General features: G+C 64.4%; 1 protein-coding gene across 1 annotated transcript; it reads right to left on the bottom strand.

The window, feature by feature from the left end:
* Positions 1-1,285: 1,285 nt before the first annotated feature.
* Positions 1,286-18,230, bottom strand: SLC6A8 (solute carrier family 6 member 8; the record flags this gene model as incomplete). The annotated part of the gene is given in 14 exon segments (NM_001177327.1): positions 1,286-1,628; positions 1,888-2,058; positions 2,148-2,248; positions 2,340-2,442; positions 2,522-2,659; positions 2,780-2,892; positions 3,488-3,612; positions 3,717-3,820; positions 3,908-4,042; positions 5,008-5,140; positions 5,522-5,771; positions 6,764-6,895; positions 8,265-8,561; positions 18,214-18,230. Coding segments are annotated over 13 exon segments (1,908 nt in total). The 3' UTR covers positions 1,286-1,487.
* Positions 18,231-18,662: the final 432 nt, after the last annotated feature.

Here is an 18,662-nt window from a genome sequence, read left to right as displayed (position 1 = left end):
CTTTCTCCCCACGCACGTCAGCCCTGTGGGGAACGAGCTTTCTGCCGGCTTCCTTCCTGCTGTTGCCAGTTCCCGGCATGGTGTGGGGCACAGAGACCCTCCGAACAAATCAAATGCTTGCCCCACCGTAGCAGCTGGAGGTGCTGCGCCCCCACCCCCAAACCCCAAGCCCAGACCAGCAGAGGTGGAGCAAGAGCCAGCTTTGGAAAATGACGTTTTTATTGCTATGTTTGCAGTGGCTTTTAGCACAGTAAGCGTCCCGTGGGACCCCCGCCCTCCCCGGGCCCCGCCCCTCCGCCGACGTGGGGTGTGGGGGAAGCCTTCCTAGGGCGCGCTGGCTGTCTCGGGATGGGATGGGACAGGACACACGTGGGTTAAGGGAAGCTGCTACTTGGAGGGCTTGAGACGCGGAAAGTGCATCGGCCTTTAGCTCGCAGGCGGGAACCACACCCAGGATCCCCTCCCAGGGGGGTGCCCACCTGGGATCCCTGCAGCAGTGGCGCCCAGCCCATGGGGCAGGGTGTGGGCGAGCCTGAGCTTGGCAGGGGACTTGTGCCGGGGGCGGGGAGGGAAGGGTGTGGGGACACCCACTGAGGCCCCCACGGTGCACTTCTCCACCCCGGCCCCGGGCCGGGACCGTACATGCACATCCACAGACTCGATTGCCTTGAAGCTTCTGTTAGATCTATAAATTCATACTCCTTGGCTAGGGCGGAGGTATAAGAGGGGCTGAAAGGGACGGGTGTGGCAAGGGACGCTGGGGTGTTTTCTCTTTAGAAATATACAAGCAGGAATCTGTCTCCTCAAGTTTTTATAAAATGTGCAAAATACAAGCCTCATTTGTCCACAGGCACAATTTACACCTGGTATTCACCTTTGCTAAGAGATACCTATATATACCCTACATACTCACGCACACATGCACTCGTACACAAGCGCACACAATTGATATTGGTGGCAATTGGCGCAGGAACCAGAAGGCTCCATTGCTGGCTGGCTCTCTAAGCTTCTAGAGTAGGGACGGGGAGAAATACTAGCCTTGGCTCTGCTGCCCTCCCTCGCCTTCCCCCTCCACTCTCCGGTCCTCCTGTCCCAAGCTGTCACTGCTGCCTCTGGGGTGAGGGGCCACCCAAGGGTGGCACTGGGCAGAGCCTAGAGAGGGGGGCAGGGCGCAGTGGGGTCTGGTGAGACGTGACCATAGCAGGCACTAGAGGGCGGGCGCCAGGGCCTGGGAAGCTGTGCGCACCAGCTTGGTTAAGGGCGGTGGGGGAGGCATCTATTTTTGGTGGGTTGTGATATTTTTGGCGTTTTATTAAAAATGGAAAAAGTTATTTTAGTTATAAGCACTCTGGTGCTTCCTCCCCTCCCCCCACCCCAGGCAGACCCCGTGTCAGGGAAAGGCAAGCCCCCTGGAGGGGTGGGGGGGCTGAAGCAGGGGCTGCTATGGCTACAAGAGGGTGAGCTGGTGATGTGAGCCGGGGTGCCTGTCACATGACGCTCTCCACCACCACCACCTTGCTGCTCTCGGACACTGGGGTCAGGGTGGTCAGGCCCCTGACATCCGAGTCCTGAGCTCTGTATTCCAAGTGGTGGAGGCCCCAGATAGGCTGCGTCAGGTGCTGCCAGCGCTGCAGGAGAGAGGGACACATTGAGTCCCCGGGAGGGGCACCTGCGAGTCCTTCCCGCCGCCAACGCAGAACCTGCCCCCCTCCCGGGACACTGACCAGGCCCCTGCACGAGGGAAACGGGGCGGCTAGGGACAGCTCTCTCCCCCTGCCACCCGAGGGCCACCCTTCCTTCCATCGACCCCCGGGCACAATGGTCTGTCCTGGACTCCGGAGATCAGTCTGGACCCCACAGCAGGGGACAGGAGGCATGGGAGCTGACCTCAGCCACGGTCCCCTTGGCCCTGAGGAGGCAGCCCAGGAGGTGGAGGGGCACACACAGCATGGAGGAGAGCGCGAAGCCCCAGCCCACGGCTTCGCCCCACCACGGGTACACGTAGGTGTTGTTGTAGACGAGCGGCTCGTAGTACACGACGTTGAAGATGAAGATGCCCTGCGAGGGAGGAGCCTTGCGGTCAGCTGGCAGCAGCCGCCACGGGCCCTTGGTGCCCCTTGCCCGGCCTGGCCTCCCCGGACCCTTACCATGCACACCAGCGGGGTGAAGAAAGACCAGCACCATTTCATCCAGGGGCAGGGTCGGTACCCGATCATGCAGGCCACGTCGTCCATGAAGCGGTCGGCCCCTGGGGGACGGGAGCCGAGAGGACCGGAGCTGGAGACCCAGCACCCCTGGGCTGTGCTGCGCCCCTGGCTCGCCCCTTGGCCCAGACCTACCGTACACCCAGGCGACCACCACGCACTCCCAGAAGGCCTGCCAGAGCAGGGTCGTGCCGCTGGCCGAGTAGTAGTCGAACAGCTGGAAGACATACATCCCACCCTGGGGACGGAGCCAGGTCAGGGAAGGTGGCCGTCGGCAGCCTGAGGCCAGGGGCAACCCTCGGCGCACCCCTACTCACATCGGTCACCATGGAGAGGTCGATGACAAAGCAGAGGGCGCAGCAGAGGGCCACGGAGACCTCCCTCTGGAAACGGAAGTAGTAGGAGGCCGGGAGGAGGTCCAGCAGGCCGGTGATGAAGCCTTCCACACCTACGAACTGTGGCCGGGCCGCTCAGGCTGTGCCCCCGCGCCCCCCACCCCCACCCCTCGCCTCCCACCCTCCCGCCGCCCAGCGCCCCCCAGCGCCCGGCACCCCCTGTCCTGTCCCCTCGCAAACCTGGCTGTCGAGGCCGAGCAGCAGCAGCATGAAGAAGAACAGGGCAGCCCAGAGCGGGGCCACAGGCATCAGTGTGACAGCCCTGGGGTAGGCGATGAAAGCCAGACCAGGCCCTGGGGGGGAAGGGGCAGGATGTGGACACCTGTAGCTCCCCAGCCACATCCCAGCCCCCACTCCCCACCTGCCCCACGGTACCCGAGGCGTGGACGCCAGCAGGGCACCCTGTGGCCAAGGACCTTCCCACTGGCATCAGGGGGCTGCCGGGCCACGCAAGTCCCTGTGCCACACCGCGGGCTGGATGGAAGGTTCCCGCAGGCCCCTGGTAGACTTCCACCCCTAAGAATGGGGTGTCTGGCTCAGCCTTCCGGCCCTGGGTGCCAGCAGCTATTGTGGTCACAGGTCACCACTGACCTCGCAGAGGCCCTCCTGTCCCCGTGCCGACACTCTGGCGGGTGAGGCTATAGCCGGGGACCCCTGGATACAGACGGGCGGGGGCCCCAAGGCTCCACGTGGCCCAGCCCCCAGGGCTCCAGCCCTGAGCGGGCGGAACAGCTGTGCCTCACAGCTGCTTAGCCAGGCCCACTTCTGGCCCAGAGTGATGTGACAAATTGAGTTTGAGTTCTCATTCCTCTCCTCGAGTGGTGTTTGTGTACACGGTACGTCGGGCAGCAGCTGCTCGAGGCCGGGCTGCGGCTCGGAGGTCTTTACCTGACTCGGCCACCTTGGAGATGTGCACGCCCTGCTCTGTGGCCATGAAGCCCAGGATGGAGAAGACCACGAAGCCAGCAAAGAAGCTGGTCCCGCTGTTGATGAGCGCGAGGATGATGGCATCCCTGGGAGCAGAGGGGGCCGTGCGGGTTGCTCAGGCTGCCTGCTGCCCACAGGCGGGCAGGGCAGCGCAGCGCAGGGCAGGGGGGGGCGGGACAGTGGTACCTACTTGTAGCAGTTGTTGTTGAAGCGGTTGTAGCTGCCCAGGGCCGTGAGGGCCCCCAGGCCAATGGCGTAAGAAAAGAAAATCTGGGTGCCGGCATCTATCCACACCTGCAGCCGGGCCGGAAGAGCGTCGTTGAGGAGCCCTGCCCCCGCCGGGCGGCCTGCCCCCGCCGGGCCCCCCCCGCCCCACCTCACCTGAGGGGACGCCAGCTTCGACCAGTCGGGCTTGAGATAGTAGATGATGCCGTCCAAGGCGCCGGGCAGCAGCACTCCACGCACCAGCAGTACAACGAGGACCACGTAGGGGAATGTAGCGGTGAAATACACGATCTGGGGGAGCCGGGCTGCTCAGAGGGGCCCCGCTGCACCCACCTCCCGCCTGCCCCCAGCCGGAGCGGGACTGCTGGGAAGGCCCCGGTCCCCCACGGTGCGTTCGGAGACAAGGAGGCAGGCCAGCCAGCAGCCCCCTCTTCTGCTCAGAGCCGCGGCTCCTCCCACAAGAAGCTGGGTGCTCGGCTGGGGCACCGGCAGCCACCCCCCCACCCCCCCACCCCCGGGCAGCAAGCACAGGTCGTCGGCCGCAGAGGTGGGGAGGGTCAGGGCCCTCCCCCGGCGGGAGTGGGGCAGCAGTCGGTGCTGCACGTGCCTCCCGGGCCCCTGACTCCAGCTCATCCTCGGCCGGGGACAGAAGTGAGACCGCAGCCAAGGCCTCCCTCCAGGCCCAGCAGGGCACCAGCTCAGCCCACCGCTGCTGCTCCGGGGACCTCGCTGGGAACGAGCCCACCCTCTAGAGCCCTGGCCGGCCCGCATGGCCCCCGGCACACTGTCTATCAAGGGTCTCTCTCGTTGCCTCCCCAACCTGTCAGGGAGCCCCCGAGGGAGGCATGTGTCCAGCCTCCCCGCTGGGTCCCCCAGGCCACACAGGCAGGTGAGAGCCGGGTACAGACCTGGTCTTCCAAGACCAGCAACAGAATAGACTCAGAGGAGAGGAGGGCGGAAAGGCGGGACAGGGAGGCCCCACCCAGGCTGGGGGTGGGGGGGGCGGGGGGAGGAAGCAGTCCGGCCTCGCCCCCTCCTCCCTCTAGGGGGGGGAAGGCGCCAGCCTAATTTGGAGGGTGGGGCAGACTATCCAGCCATGAGGTGGGGATGGAGAGGCTGGGATAGAAGGCCCTGCTCCCTCCTGGGCTTTGGCCGGGGGCCAGTCACCTCCTGCTGCAACAGTCGTTCCTGGCAGACACCCCTACCCCCCAGGCAACGCTGCCCCCCAGCCCTGCTGTGACCTGCCCCCGCCGTACCTTTCCTGTTGACTTGACCCCCTTCCAGACACAGAAGTAGACCAGCACCCAGCAGGCCAGCAGACACAGGGTCACCTCCCAGTTGAGGGCCCCTGGCACCTCGAGCCCCCCGGAGAGCCGCAAGACTTTGTTCCTGGGGGAGGGCGAGCCCGTGAGGTCGGCGTCGGCAGAGGCTGGGAGGGTCCCGGGGGTGCCCCCGCCCCGCAGCCCTTGGGTCCAGCAGGTCCCCTGGGGGGCACCTAGCCGGCCAGGCCCCTGCCCGCAGGGTGGTCGTTCGTGAGCCTGGAGCCCAGGACCCCTGCTGGCCCCGGCCTGCGTCACCACCGGCAGCGGCCAACCACCCCCCCACCCGCCCAGGCTGGCAGACACAGCCGGCTCCGCATCGCCGGCCTCACCCCCAGGGCTGGGCCCTGGCACGTGCACACATGCACGCACACACGCGCGCACGCGCACACGCAGCCGTGTGGGAGACCCGCGGGGCGGGCCGGGCCTGGCCCAGAAGCGCCTGACTCACTCCCAGAACTCGATGACAGGGGACCGGCGGTCAGCAAGCTGGTCACATGTGAGGTTGGCCAGGCTGGCATTGGCACAGTCTTCGTGGCGGAAGATCTCCACACAGTCGGGAGTGTTCCAGGTATGGCCACACGTGGCCCAGGGCAGCGTGGTGGTGAAGGACTTCACCAGGTAGTAGAAGCCCCAGGCCAGCACCATGATGTAGTAGGTGTTGCAGTAGAAGACGATGACCATGGAGGCGTAGCCCAGGCCTGGGGAGGACGGGGTCGAGTAGGCGCTCCAGCTCCCCCCCTCCGCCGCCCCCCCCCCCCCCGCCCCACCGCACCATGCGCTGCGGGATCCCCGCCTGGCCCCAACGGCCTGTTCCCCGCACCCCCCCGCCAGCCAGATCCTCCTCAGACGTGCTCCAGAGACCTCTCCGAGGCCCTCTGGACGCTCCCTGGTGCAAGGGCCCCAACCCTAGGCTTCACCCAACGGTCTGGCGCCAAAAACCAGCCCCTGCTCCTCGCCCGTCCTGCATGCTTCGCCTCCTGAGTCCTCCAAGCCCCAAGGCAGAGCCCCCACATCCTGCCCCGTAAGAGTCACGCCTCTTGCTTCCCTAGCTGCACACACCTGTCCCCTTCTCTCGGGTCCCACTGCCACCATGATGGTTGAAGGAAGGCCAAGCCTCCACCTGCCCCCCCAGCGGCCTCCAGTACTCAGCAGCTGGGGGTTTTCTGGGGACCTGGGGTGTGGTGTGGGAGACAGTCACCCTCTCAGCGGGCAACCCGGGCCACTCACGGCACCCTCTGTGCCCCAGCCTCCTCAAGGATGCTAACAGGACCTACCTCCTTGGGCCTGGAGATGACGCGGGAACGCTGCCCCCACACAGCAGGGGCTCGGAGCTAACCTTTGCCATCCGTCCTTCCCTTCAGACCCTGGACTTCGCTGGCTCCCATCCAAGCTCCTGCGGCTGACCCTCAGGCTTCTCCCTTCAGCCCCAGGGAGCCCGTGCGCTCGGCAGGGCCTGGCCTGAGCCGGCGTTCTCACCCCGGCCCATCCCCCACTCTAGTCTCCACCCCCCCAAGGCCGCGGGCAGGCGGGCGGGCAGGCGGGCAGGCAGGCGGGCAGGCGGGCGGGCGGTCTGCAGTCTTCCAGCCTCGCCCCCAAGGCTTGGGGGGGCATTCCCAGGCCTGGTGCTCAGGCTGGCACCAGCTTTGCCCCAGCAGTGGGAAAGGGAGCGGGGCCGTCCGGGGCTGCTCACCTTTGAACAGGGGGCAGATGTTCCAGACGTTGATGCTGCCGGCCTTCATGAACTGGCCCAGCGAGATCTCCAAGAAGAAAATGGGGATCCCTCCAACCAGGGCGATCAGGATGTAGGGAATGAGGAACACACCTGGGGGAGGAAGCGCGAGGTGGGCGCTTGACGCCTTAGCCAGGAGGGGACTTGAGCCGAGCTCCCTCCCGGCCAGGCTGCACAGGCCAGGCCAGCTTTCGGAAGCCACGGGAGGCAGGCGGAGCCTCAGCTTCAGGGCCCCATCATGCCCTCCCACTGAGTTGGAGTCAGAGCGTGTGGTGGCCACTGACTGGGGTGGGGTGGGGAGCGATGGCAACCCCCGGGGGCCCTTAAAGCCCTCCTTCCTGGGCTGGGGGTCCCCTGCAAGGCTTCTGCCCCGAGTCACCCAGGGTGACCTAACCAAGGGGCACTTATGGACACAAGTCATCTGAGGAAGGAACTGCGAGGGTACGGGCACAGGTGTCTGCTGAGGCAGGCGCTCGGGCCGGCTGGGGGTGTGAGGCGGGGGGGGGGGGCCGAGGAGAGGGAGCTGGGCGCCAAAGCCCGCTGCCCACTGCACCCTCCTCTCCAGCCCCTGGCTTAGCACTCCCCGCAACTCAGCGGCTGGGCTTGGCTGCCGCTTGCTCAGCTTCTGGTCTCAGCATCCTAGGGTGACCTTGGGCAAAGGCCTCTGCTCTGGGCCTCAGTTTCCCAGCCATCACCTGGTCACCGCGGCTTCCCACCAACCCTGGTGCCGCTCCGCAGTCACAGGACACACGCGTGCCCATCGCTGTTGCTAAGCGGGGCTGGGGCGCGCGGGCATGGGGCGCGCATGCAGTGTGTCCAGCAGCGGCGCCAGGCGGCCCAGGCTGCAGGCTTCCCAAGCCTGGCTCAGGCACCCAGTGTTCCAGGCCCTGGCTAGAGGGGAGGGAGGGGAGGGGAGGGGAGGGGAGGGAGGGGAGACCGGGGAAGAGTGGAGGGAAGGGAGGGAAGGGGAGGGAGGGGAAAGCGAGGGGAGGGACAGAGTGGCCCATTGTGTGTGTGTGTGTCCGTGTGTGCACACGTGGGGGGCCCACACAATGTGCCACTTGTGTGCCCGACCGGCGGGGGCAGCCAGGGCTCCTCACCTCTGGGAGCCCCCCCCACCCCCACCTCCCGCCCCCCGCCCGGGGGGGAGGCCTCGCCTTGCCACCTCCGCGGCCAATCACTTCGGGGCCGGCGAGGGCCGGAGTCTGGGGGGGCGGCTCGGCGGCGCTGGCCGGCCCCCTCCCCCCCCACGCTGCCAGGCACATGACCGGCCAGGGGGGTGGAGGCCGCCCGGCTGGGCCACCGAGCCGGGGAGCGGCGAGGACCGGCGAGGGGCGGCCCCCGGTGGCCGGCCGGCCGGGGGGACCTCCCCACCCCTTGGACTTCGCCCGGGCGCCCCGGCGAGGCGGGCGGCGGGCGGCGGGCGGCGGGCGGCGGGCGGGGGAGGGGCCCTGGCGCTCACCTCCGCCGTTCTTGTAGCACAGGTAGGGGAAGCGCCACACGTTGCCCAGGCCCACCGCGAAGCCCACGCACGACATGATGAAGTCCATCTGGCGCGTCCAGGTCTCGCGCGGCGGCACGGCCAGGCGGCCTCCGGGAGCCCCCAGGCCCGCGGGGCCGTCGCCCTTGGTCGGGGCCCCGTCGGGCCCGGGCACGATCAGGGGGCCCTTCTTCTCGTCGCCGGACACGCTGTAGATGCCGTTCTCGGCGCTCTTCTTCGCCATGGTGCGGGCGGGCGGGCGGGCGGGAGGGCGGCGGGGGCGCCGGCGGCACGGGGGGGGGCCCCGAAGGTGCGGGCCCGCCGGGGGCCGGGGGCGGCCGGGCCGAGGGTCGGGGCGGCGGGCGGGCGGCGGGCGGGGTGCGGGACGGCGAGGGCGGCGCGGTCAGAAGCAGTCCACGAAGCACTTGAAAGTGAGCCTGAAGAATCTCATGTGTGTCGGGGGCCCGGGGGCGCGCGGGCGGCGGCGGGGCCCGGCCGAGCGGCGGCGGCGGCTCCCGAGGCTCCTGCCCGCAGCTCCCGCGGCGGCGGCGGCGGCGGCGGCTCGGCCGGCTCGAGGCTCAGCCTAGCGGGGCGCGGGCGGCATCCGGAGCCCACTGTCTGCAAGCGGCGGCCGGAGCAGGGGCCTGCGGCCCGCGCCCCCCGCCCCGGCCCGGGCCCGAGCGGCTGCCTGGCTCGCCCGCGGCTCCCGCGGCTCCCGCGGCTCCCGCGGCTCCCGCGGCTCCGGCGGCGGCGGCGGCGGCCTGGGCGCGCTCGCCCCTCCTTCCCGGCGGCGGCGGCTCCAGCCGCTCTCGGGGCCGCAGCGGGCTCAGCGACTCACCACTGCGCTCCGATCGTGCCTCTCCTCCCCGAGCCGACCGGCTGCCGCTTAAGAACCGACTCCGGGATGATGTCACTGTCGCCCCACCCCCACGACCGGGCTGGTCCCCCTCCCCCTCCTCCGTCCCTCCCTCCCGCCCGCCCTCCCCGTCACTCCGCCCACCTCCTCCCGCCCTCCTCCCGAGGAGGAGACGCCGTTCCAGCGGGAAGCTGGCTGGCTGTTACCTGGGGCGCCGGCCAGCACCTCCTCTCCAGGGGCCGAGCCGCCCCTGACCCCAGATTCACCTGGGCCCGCCCCGGCCCGCGGCGACCCTCCTGCCCGCCCCTCCGCGTTCCAGGCCGGCCACTGCCCCCGCCGCCTTATCGGCATTCTTGCCCCCGCCTCCTCCTCCGTGGAGCCTGGGCGATCTCTGGCCCTTCTCTGACTCCCAGCTGCGGGCCAGGTCACCGTTGGGGCCCAAGGCCCACGGCTTCCCGGCCCCCCTGCTCCAGAGGGAGTGCCGGTGCTTGGGTCTCCGGAAGGGCTCGAGCCCGGAAAGGCTGGGCTCGCGGGGGCGGGGCTGCGCCCAGGTGTGCTGCGGGGCTTTGCCGAGAGCCCGTCTCCTGCCATTCATTCGGCGCTCCCCGAGGGACACAGCCCTGGTAGCTGGAGGTCAGGGTCTCAGCGCCCGCAGTGACAGGTCTCCCAAGCAGGCGGAGGGGAGCCTGCCTGGCTGAGGGACCAGGCTACGCTTCCGCACCCAAGTGGAGGGCGGTAGGGACCCCTGCCGCCCATCGCCCCTGCCCGACCTGGAGGAGACTCCGGCAGGAGTAGGGCAAGGCTGCCCCCTGGTGCCTGGTGGGAGCACAGACCCTCCCCCAAAGGCCTCAGCTGGGAGCCCCCCCCTCCCCCCCCTGCCCTTGTCCCTCCCCAGGGACCTGAGGGCCTCCCCAGCAAGAGCAAGGTTGTTCGGCTGCTTCCCCATCAGCAGCGGAGCAGCCGGTGTGGAATTTTCCAGGGCCAAGGCCGGCCGTAGGATGGGGAAGGAGAGGGTCATTGTCCCGGCGGGAGCCGTGAGGTGTGCCCACCCCTGCCCCCAGTCCCACGCTGCAGTCCCCAGATGGCTCATCCCGTTAAGCTAAACCCTCAGCCAGCCGGTGGCTTTAGGAAGAAAAGCAGTTCCGGCCCGAGCCAGCTCGAGCCTGCTAGGTGAGGGAGGGGCAGCCTCTCCACCCAGGCTTGCTGGAGGAGGGGCCTGGGCGAGAACTTCACGGACCCTCGAGGTGGCGGGGTCCCACTGCCCATGGGAAGACCCTATCTTGAGCCTTCTCTGGCCCAGCCTAAGAGCAAAGCTGGTTGAGAGACAAAGAGACGATTGAGGAGTATGTGACCCAGAGACGGCCCCGGGAAGCGGGCCGCCCGCAGAGCGGGGGACCGAGGGGGAGGGGGCCAGGCCGGCGAAACTCAGGCGCCCCCAGTGCGCGGTGGAGAGAGGAAAGAGGATCCGGCGGCGGAGAAGGGGCAGGGGCGCTGGCAGGCGAGGGGCGACGCCTGCAAAGAGAGGACGAGGAGCTGGGTGGGGGCTGCTTTGGTGGCGCCTCGAGCAGAGGCGGACAGCGCCAGGAGACGCTCTTGGGGCCGTGGGGATGAGGCCGGGCGGGAGCCTCTTTCCAGAATGTGAGATCCTGGTGAGGAGAGAAGGCAGGGTCCGGAGAGGGATGCGGCGAGCTGACAGCACGTTCGGAGGCGCGCCCAGGGTGAATCCTGCAAGGCAGAGGGGGCCTGCGAAGGAGGGCAGGGAGGGGAGGGGACCTGTTCCAAGGCCAGTGGCAGGACCTAGAGGGGGCTGCCACCTGCGGCTGCCATTGTCTCTGTGGGGTCACAGGCTGCTGGGAGGGAGGTGCCTGGGCTGGAGGGGCCGCCGCCGCCAGACACTGGGAGCAGGGGCCTCTGCGTCTGGGGGGTGCGAGAGGCCCCCAGGCCAGACTCACGGGGCCACACCCTGGCTCCCTCCCCGCCTCCAGTCTTCCCCCAAGTGGATAATGACCCCACCACCCCCACTCCCAGCCTTCCTGGACCCCACAGTGGCCTCCTCCTTGTGGCCTGTGCCCCGAAGGCTTTTCTCAGCAGCGCAAATCTGGCCATTCCCTCCCCCGCTGCTCTTGGCTCCGAAGTGTGCTAGGTTGGGCACAAGCTGGCCCGCGGGCTCCCCAGCTGCCCTCCCTGCGCCTGGCCCCACTGTCCTTGCCCCACTGCGTGGCTCTTGTTGGCCCACCTCCCTTTGATCCTGTGGGACGCGGCTTGGCTGCCCCCGCCCCATCCCCGGAGGCTAAGGAGGGAGGCTTGGGAGCCCTTGACCCCTGTGCGCACCCGCACAGCCTCCTGTGTCCAGCCGGGGCCAGCTGGGCTCCGGAGATGCACGAAGTTCACGGCCCCTCCTCGCCTCTGGCCAGGACGATCAGGCAGGCAGTTACTCTGCCCACATGGGAGCTGGCCTCTGCTTGGTCGACCCGAGTGGCCTGAGCGAACAAAGGAAGGCAGGGGGCTTCCAGCCCTCGGCGGGTGCTCAGGGCTTTGCCAAGGCGTCTTCGCAGCTGCTGGGGCTCAGGGCCTGGAGGCCGGGAGGCCGGGAGGCCGGGTCCTGGTACTGACGGCCCTGCGAGGAGCCTGGTTCCCAGGCACGTGCAAGAGGGGCTGAGAAGCCTGGTTAGGCGGGGGCTGGAGCGGGAGCTGAGGAGGAAGGGGACGGGGGAGGGGGAGCTGGAAGGGCAGGGGCGGGGAGGGCGAGCCACACGCCTCCCATTGTCCAGGGAGGCCTGGGAACCGGGGATGGGATTCGGACCCAGGGCCTGCAGCTGCTGGGGCTGCGGCGCCCACTGCGTCTCGAGCGGCCTTGGACTTCGGAGTGGCCTGGGTGGGAGGTCACCCCGCCCTGGGGAGACGGGTCACGCCAAGAGGACCTTGTGGCTGCGGAGGGTGTGGGGCAGGGTGGGGAGGGCCCAGGGAGCTTTGCAGTTGGAATGAGCTGGGAACAAAGGGAGGGCTGGAGTCCACCTTGATGGGCTTTGTGCTTCCAGCCACTGGGAGGGGAGAAGGGCTGCAGGCAGGGCAACCTGAGGGGCCCGGGGCCTGCGGAGGAGGAGGAGGAGGAGCCACCGAGGCCGCCCAGCTTGCCCACCAGCTGTGCTCATCCACACTGACTGACCCCCGCAGCAGGACTGTTTAAATTCGTTGTTAGGATTTTTTGGTTTGTTTTTGTCTTTTGAGGGCTGCAGCCGGCGGCATTTGAAAGTTCCCAGGTTAGGGGTCTTTAACCCTGTGAGCGAGGCCAGGGATCGAACCTGCCTCCTCATGGATACTAGTCGAGTTTATATTACCACTGACTGAGCCACAACGGGAACTCCCCTCGAGTTATGCTGTATTTTTTAAAATATTTATTTCTTTATTTGGCTGTTGAGGGCCACACCCGCAGCATATGGAGGTTTCCAGGCTAGGGGTCGAATCAGATCTACCGCTGCCGGCCCATACCACAGCCACCCCAATGCGGGATCCGAGCCGCATCTGCGACCTACACCACAGCTCACGGCCACGCCAGATCCTTAAACCACTGAGCGAGGCCAGGGATCAAACCTGCATCCTCATGGATCCTAGTTGGATTGGTTTCCACTGCGCCATGACGGGAACTCCCCCTTGTTATGTTTTAAACAAATTTTTTATATCAGAATAGCTTTAGATACACAGACAAATGGAAGAGACAGCAGTGAGAGTTCCCACACTCCCCATTGTTACAATAATCAACCACTATTAGACATTGTCACCAACGAAAGTCCAGAGTCTTATTCAGTTTTCTGTGGCTTGCCCCTGACATCTTTTTTTTTTTTTTGCTTTTTGCTTTTTAGGGCCGTACCCGTGGCGTATGGAAGTTCCCAGGCTAGGGGTCCAGTCGAAGCTACAGCTGCCAGCCTTCGCCAGAGCCACCGCAACGCCAGACCCGAGCCCCATCTGTGACCTACACCACAGCTCACGGCAACCCCAGATCTTTAGCCAGGATCCCACACTGCGTGGGTGTCAGGCTTTCCTGGGCTCCTCTGGGCTGGGACTGCCCTCTCAGATCCTCCCCGTTTTTCAGGACCTGGAGGGGGTCCTGGAGGGTCCCTCGGGGTTTTTCTGGTGCTTCTGTCGTGAGGAGACCGGGGCGATGGTTATTGAGACGCCACGCTTTCCACGTGTCTGCCATGGTCCACGTCGACCTTGTCACTTTGAAATTAATCTTCCCCCTTTCCATCCTGTCCTCTTGGGAACAGAATCTCTGGGCGGGGCCCAGGCTTGAGCGTGGTTCTGCTCCTGAGACGGGGTGGGGGGCAGGGGGCAGGGCACAACCCTTAAGGAATGATCCAGCCCTTGAGAAAAACAGGCGACGACGCAAACTGGTGAGAACCATTGGGCCCAAGGTGGTGGAAGGCTGGACTTCCAGTGGGCCTCGGGCCTCGCGAGATGCTTATTGTAATACAAGAGCTAAATGCCACGCCCACAGGCCCCGGGACGGTTCCAAAGCTGACCACAAAAGGCCCAAAAGTGGGTGATGGCTCAATTCTTGGAAATCTCCACCCTTCTTCAACATAGTTGGAATAATCCTCCCACTTGTTAACCTCTGAAATTACCCAGCCCAGAAAAAACTACCCACCCAGAGGTCCCTGGTGGTGCAGTGGGTTAGGGGTCCAGGCTTCTCACTGCAGCGGCTGGGATCGCTGCTGTGGTGTGGGTTCATCCCTGGCCTGGGAACTTCCACGTGTCACGGGTGCGGCCAAACACGCCCCCAGACGAACCACCCCACGTTTCGGGGCCGCTCTTACCCTGCGAGACGGGCTGCGTTCTGCCCGTGGAACGCATCTCTCGGTCAACCTGTCCGCACCTCACTCTCGAATTCTTTCCTTGGAAAAGCCAAGTCCCCGCCCTTGGCGACCCAGCCCAGGACATGAGCATCCTCCTGAGCCTCATTTTCCTGCAACGGCTTTTCGGGTGACCATGAAGAGCAGACTCGACCTGCCTATTGGGCTATGACTCCCCTCTGCAGGGGGATGGCTGGGACTCCCAAGCCACTAGATTCAAACAGCCCCTTAGGTGGCAGCTAACACTGGCTGCGGGATCTGGCAGGGACCAGTTCTGTGGCCATGAAGAAGCCCACGGAGGCGTTCCCGCCGTGGCGCAACAGGCTCGGTGGTATCTCTGGGGCCCTGGGACACAGGTTCAATCCCCGGCCCCGCACAGTGGGTTAAGGATCTGGTGTTGCTGCAGTTGAGCCTGTGGCTCAGGTCTGATCCCTGTCCAAGGCTTTTCTCTCCCCGATCTTCGATCTTTCTCATTCACCCATCCTATTCTTTGGACTCGAGACAAGCCACTGAGACGACCACCCAGACATCCAAATTAAGACCATGGCAAATAATTGCTGACTTGACCGGGTGAGTTTCCTTCTGATGCTCTCGGTCTTGGTCCCGTTCCCGGAGCCCAAACTGGAGGACTCGGTAAGTCTCTAGATTTGCAGCCTGTTCCTTCCCAAGTGCTTTTTTTTTTTTTTTTTTTTGGCCATGTCCATAGCATGCAGTAGTTCCTGGGCTAGGGATCGAACCCCAAGCACAGCAGTGACAATACCAGATCCTTAACACGCTGAGCCACCAGGGAACTCCACGAAGCGCTCTTATTGCACCCTTGAGCAGAAGTTAGGGGAGCGCTTCCTCCCCCCCAGCAAGTGTCACAGCTGTGCACCTTCCCAGTCCCACTCAGACTTACTCCTTATTTCACCCCCTCATTGACCATGGCACCGAGACGGGATTTCTGCTTCCTGTTAAGGGTCCCATCTCGAGGAAATTCTTTGTGGGCCCTTCCCTTGCAGGCTCTCAGATGCCATCAGCTGCCACAGCCACAGCAACGCGGGTTCAAGCCACATCTGTACCCTACACCACCGCTCACGGCAACGCCAGATCCTTAAGCCACTGAGCGAGGCCAAGGATCAAACCCGCGTCCTCCTGGATCCTAGTCCGATTCGTCACCGCTGAGCTATAGCGGGAACTCCCTGGATTTCTTTTCTGACCTTCTCGCCTGAATTCTTGTGCTGTCTATTGATCTTAGAGCCTCCTTGCCGGCCTTGCCAGCGGGTCAGGTGTTGCCTCTTCCTCCGGTGAATGGTAGCCATGCCCTGGGGGAGCCTTTGCCTGGTACTATCACTGCCCCGTGGCCTCCAGCCCCACCCCGGCTCTGTTTATTTGTCAGCAGCATAAAGGGAATCCGACTACTTGACTCGGCCCAGGGCCCCTCCCTCCATCCCTCTCCGTCCCTCTCCGGAGGACTTAGCCCTTGGACTCCAGTACTCCCACCAGTACTCTGTCTTCTCCCACTGGCTCATGTTGCTCTGCCAAGGGGCCTCCTTGGGGTCCCTGAGGCAGCGTTGCCTTTGCCCAGCAGACCCTCCCTCCCGGCTGGATGGCCACAAGCCCAGGTCTCCATGCTTAATTAAACACCTTTCCCGCCAAGTCCCCGGAGTCAGGGCGTATCTCAGCTATGCTCCCCCAAGGGGGTACACCCATTCCAGCCCCGGGCAGCACACGCCCTTCTTAACTTGTGTCATGTCAGGGGCACTGGGAGAACACAGGACAAACATCTACCGTCTGTGCCAGGATCCATCAGACCCCTGTCTTGTCACGACATCCTGACCAAAAAGCCTCCCCAAAGACTCATCACTAAGATGCATACTCGCTGTGCACTGGGGAAAATTTCAACCAGATGGTTTTAGAAAAAAGGTTTTTTTTGGTTTGTTTTTTGTTTTTTGCAATGCTCCATGGCCCCAATACAAACTATGGGACCAAGCGATCTGGCCCAAAAATGGGTCACTGGGTTCCAACACCATCTTGCAGCTGGACCTACTTTGTAAGGGGGAGAATAAATGGGGAGAAAGCCCATACGCCCAGATGCTCAGGACCCTATTCCAAGACCCAGGCCTGAAGAACTCCTGCCGGCCATGCCTGGCTCACACCCCTTCAAAGTGCCTTCTCCCCCCACAGGAGCCCATGTTTCAGAGGACGCCGCGTCAGCCCGCCTCCCCAGGTGCACAATCGGGAGCTCACCTCCACCGATTCTGAGGGGGGCCAGTTCCAGACCATCGGCCCCTAACACCTCATCTGGGCAGCTGGAGACCCCAGACCCCCATGAGTCAGCTCATGGCCTTGACCTGTGGCCTATTCAACACTAGAACTTAGGGACAGTAGCGAAACGCACAATAACTTCCTAGTGAAGGAAGGCTGGATCAGAGCCAATGTCTTGCCGAGCAAGGATCTGTTTTAAATGCAGCCAGGAGGGCCACTGGAAAGAAAAATGTCCCTTGTGTGGGAAAAGTCCCCCAGGACCCTGCCTGAGATGCAAACGCGAGGGCCACTGGAAGCGAGACGGTCCCCCAGTCCCGAAGGGGCTCAGGGCTCACAAGCCAGTGGTGGCCCAGGGGACAGCAGACTGGTGGGACCCTCCACCCGGGACCCTCCCTGGATCACAAGGGACACCTAGTCACTTCTCCGAAGGAGCTTCAGGTAACCCTTGACGTGGCCGGTTGCAGGTTTGATCCCTGGCCTCACTGAGTGGGTTAAGGATCCCACGCTGCGGTGGCTGTGGTGTAGGCCGGCGGCTCCAGCTCTGACTGGACCCCTAGCCTGGGAACCTCCATATGCCGGGGTGTGGCTCTAAAAAGACAAAAAGACACCCCCAAAAAGTAATAAAATAAGACCGTAGGTTCAAGTCCCAACCTGGGTTTAGGCTGGGTTCGAGTCCCGGCACGTGGGTTCGAGTCCCAATCTGTGTTCTGGCTATAGGTTCAGGCCGTTAATGCTGTCAGTTTCACAAGGATTCAGTGCCCTCTGTCACGGGACTCGACCCCCTCCCCCGCCCCACCTACCCCTCCTAGGCCTTCCCTCCTCCTTCACAGGGTCCCAGGAGGATGGAGACCGCCCCCACCCCCATGTGACTGTCGACCTTGGAGCCCTGCGGGGGACACGGGAGCGGCCCAGGCCCCCGTCTGCACCTTTTCCCGGAATGCGGAGCAGAGATTAACCGCCTACAAGTGATAGGGATGGAGTAGGCGCAGGTGCCCGTAGAAGTCCCGATAAAGGGCCATATTTAAAGAGGGAAACTTAGGGGACAGTGGGAGACCACCGCAAAGCTACCAAATTGCTCGAGAAAACCATCAGCGCCAGGCAGGCTTGCACCCTTAGTGGAGCCCTGAGAACTGCCTCTGGTCGTGGGGGGGGGGGGGGGTGCGGGGAATGGGATGAGGCCTGCATTCAGATTCAGACCAAGGGCCCGGGGTTTGAGGAGCAGCGTCTGCGGATTTGAACACGCAGCTTACCGGATACCAAGGAGGGGCTGCTACTCCCAGCAAGGAAGAGGCTCCCTTGGAGGATAAAACTGTACCCCCCCACCTCCCCCCCAGATCCTCGGGGCAGAGCTTCCGCGCCTGCCCGCTTGCATCTCTCACAGGCGTCCTATCCTAATACAGCTATTTCTTGCCTCTCCCTTTGTGTCTTGCTGAATTCCTCCTTCACGGAGACATGAAAAACCCGAACCTCAGTGAGTCCAGACACAGGGTGAGTGATTCTCATTTAAAGCCGTGGGTTAAGGAGTTCCCGGAGTAGCTCAGTGGTTAACCAACTTGACTGGGAACCGTGAGGTTGCAGGTTTGATCCCTGGCCTCACTGAGTGGGTTAAGGATCCCACGCTGCGGTGGCTGTGGTGTAGGCCGGCGGCTCCAGCTCTGACTGGACCCCTAGCCTGGGAACCTCCATATGCCGGGGTGTGGCTCTAAAAAGACAAAAAGACACCCCCAAAAAGTAATAAAATAAGACCGTAGGTTCAAGTCCCAACCTGGGTTTAGGCTGGGTTCGAGTCCCGGCACGTGGGTTCGAGTCCCAATCTGTGTTCTGGCTATAGGTTCAGGCCGTTAATGCTGTCAGTTTCACAAGGATTCAGTGCCCTCTGTCACGGGACTTGACCCCCTCCCCCGCCCCACCTACCCCTCCTAGGCCTTCCCTCCTCCTTCTCTGGCATTCCTGCCACAGCCTTTATGAGCTCACCACTGCCTGGAGCTCAGGCTGCGCCCCTCGGATGCCTTAACCAGGCCTCGCTCCTTCCTCCCTCGGCGAACCTAACAGTAGCAGTAGACAGGCTCTTCTCTTTTCCTTTTTTTTTTTTTTTTTTTTTTTTTTTGCTTTTTAGGGCTGTGCCCGTGGCATACGGAGGTTCCCAGGCTAGGGGTGGAATTGGAGCCGTAGCCACCGGCCTACACCACAGCCACAGCAATGTGGAATCCGAGCTGCATCTGCGACCTACACCACAGCTCACAGCCACGCCGGATCCTGAACCCACTGAGCGAGGCCAGGGATCGAACCCGTGTCCTCATGGTTCCTAGTCGGGTTGGTTTCCACCGAGCTACAATGGGAACTCCCTCTTTTCTTTGTCTTTTCGGCTAGAGCAACAACATGTGGAAGTTCCTGGGCCAGGGATGGAACTCCTGCCACAGCAGCGAC

The sequence above is a fragment of the Sus scrofa genome, chromosome X (genome assembly GCF_054392235.1).
Source record: "Sus scrofa isolate SSC_HxYL_T2T_F1_AM1 chromosome X, Sscrofa_HxYL_maternal_Yorkshire_Landrace_v2.0, whole genome shotgun sequence".
Taxonomy (NCBI): Eukaryota; Metazoa; Chordata; class Mammalia; order Artiodactyla; family Suidae; genus Sus; species Sus scrofa.
This window is presented reverse-complemented; position numbering and strand designations above follow the sequence as displayed.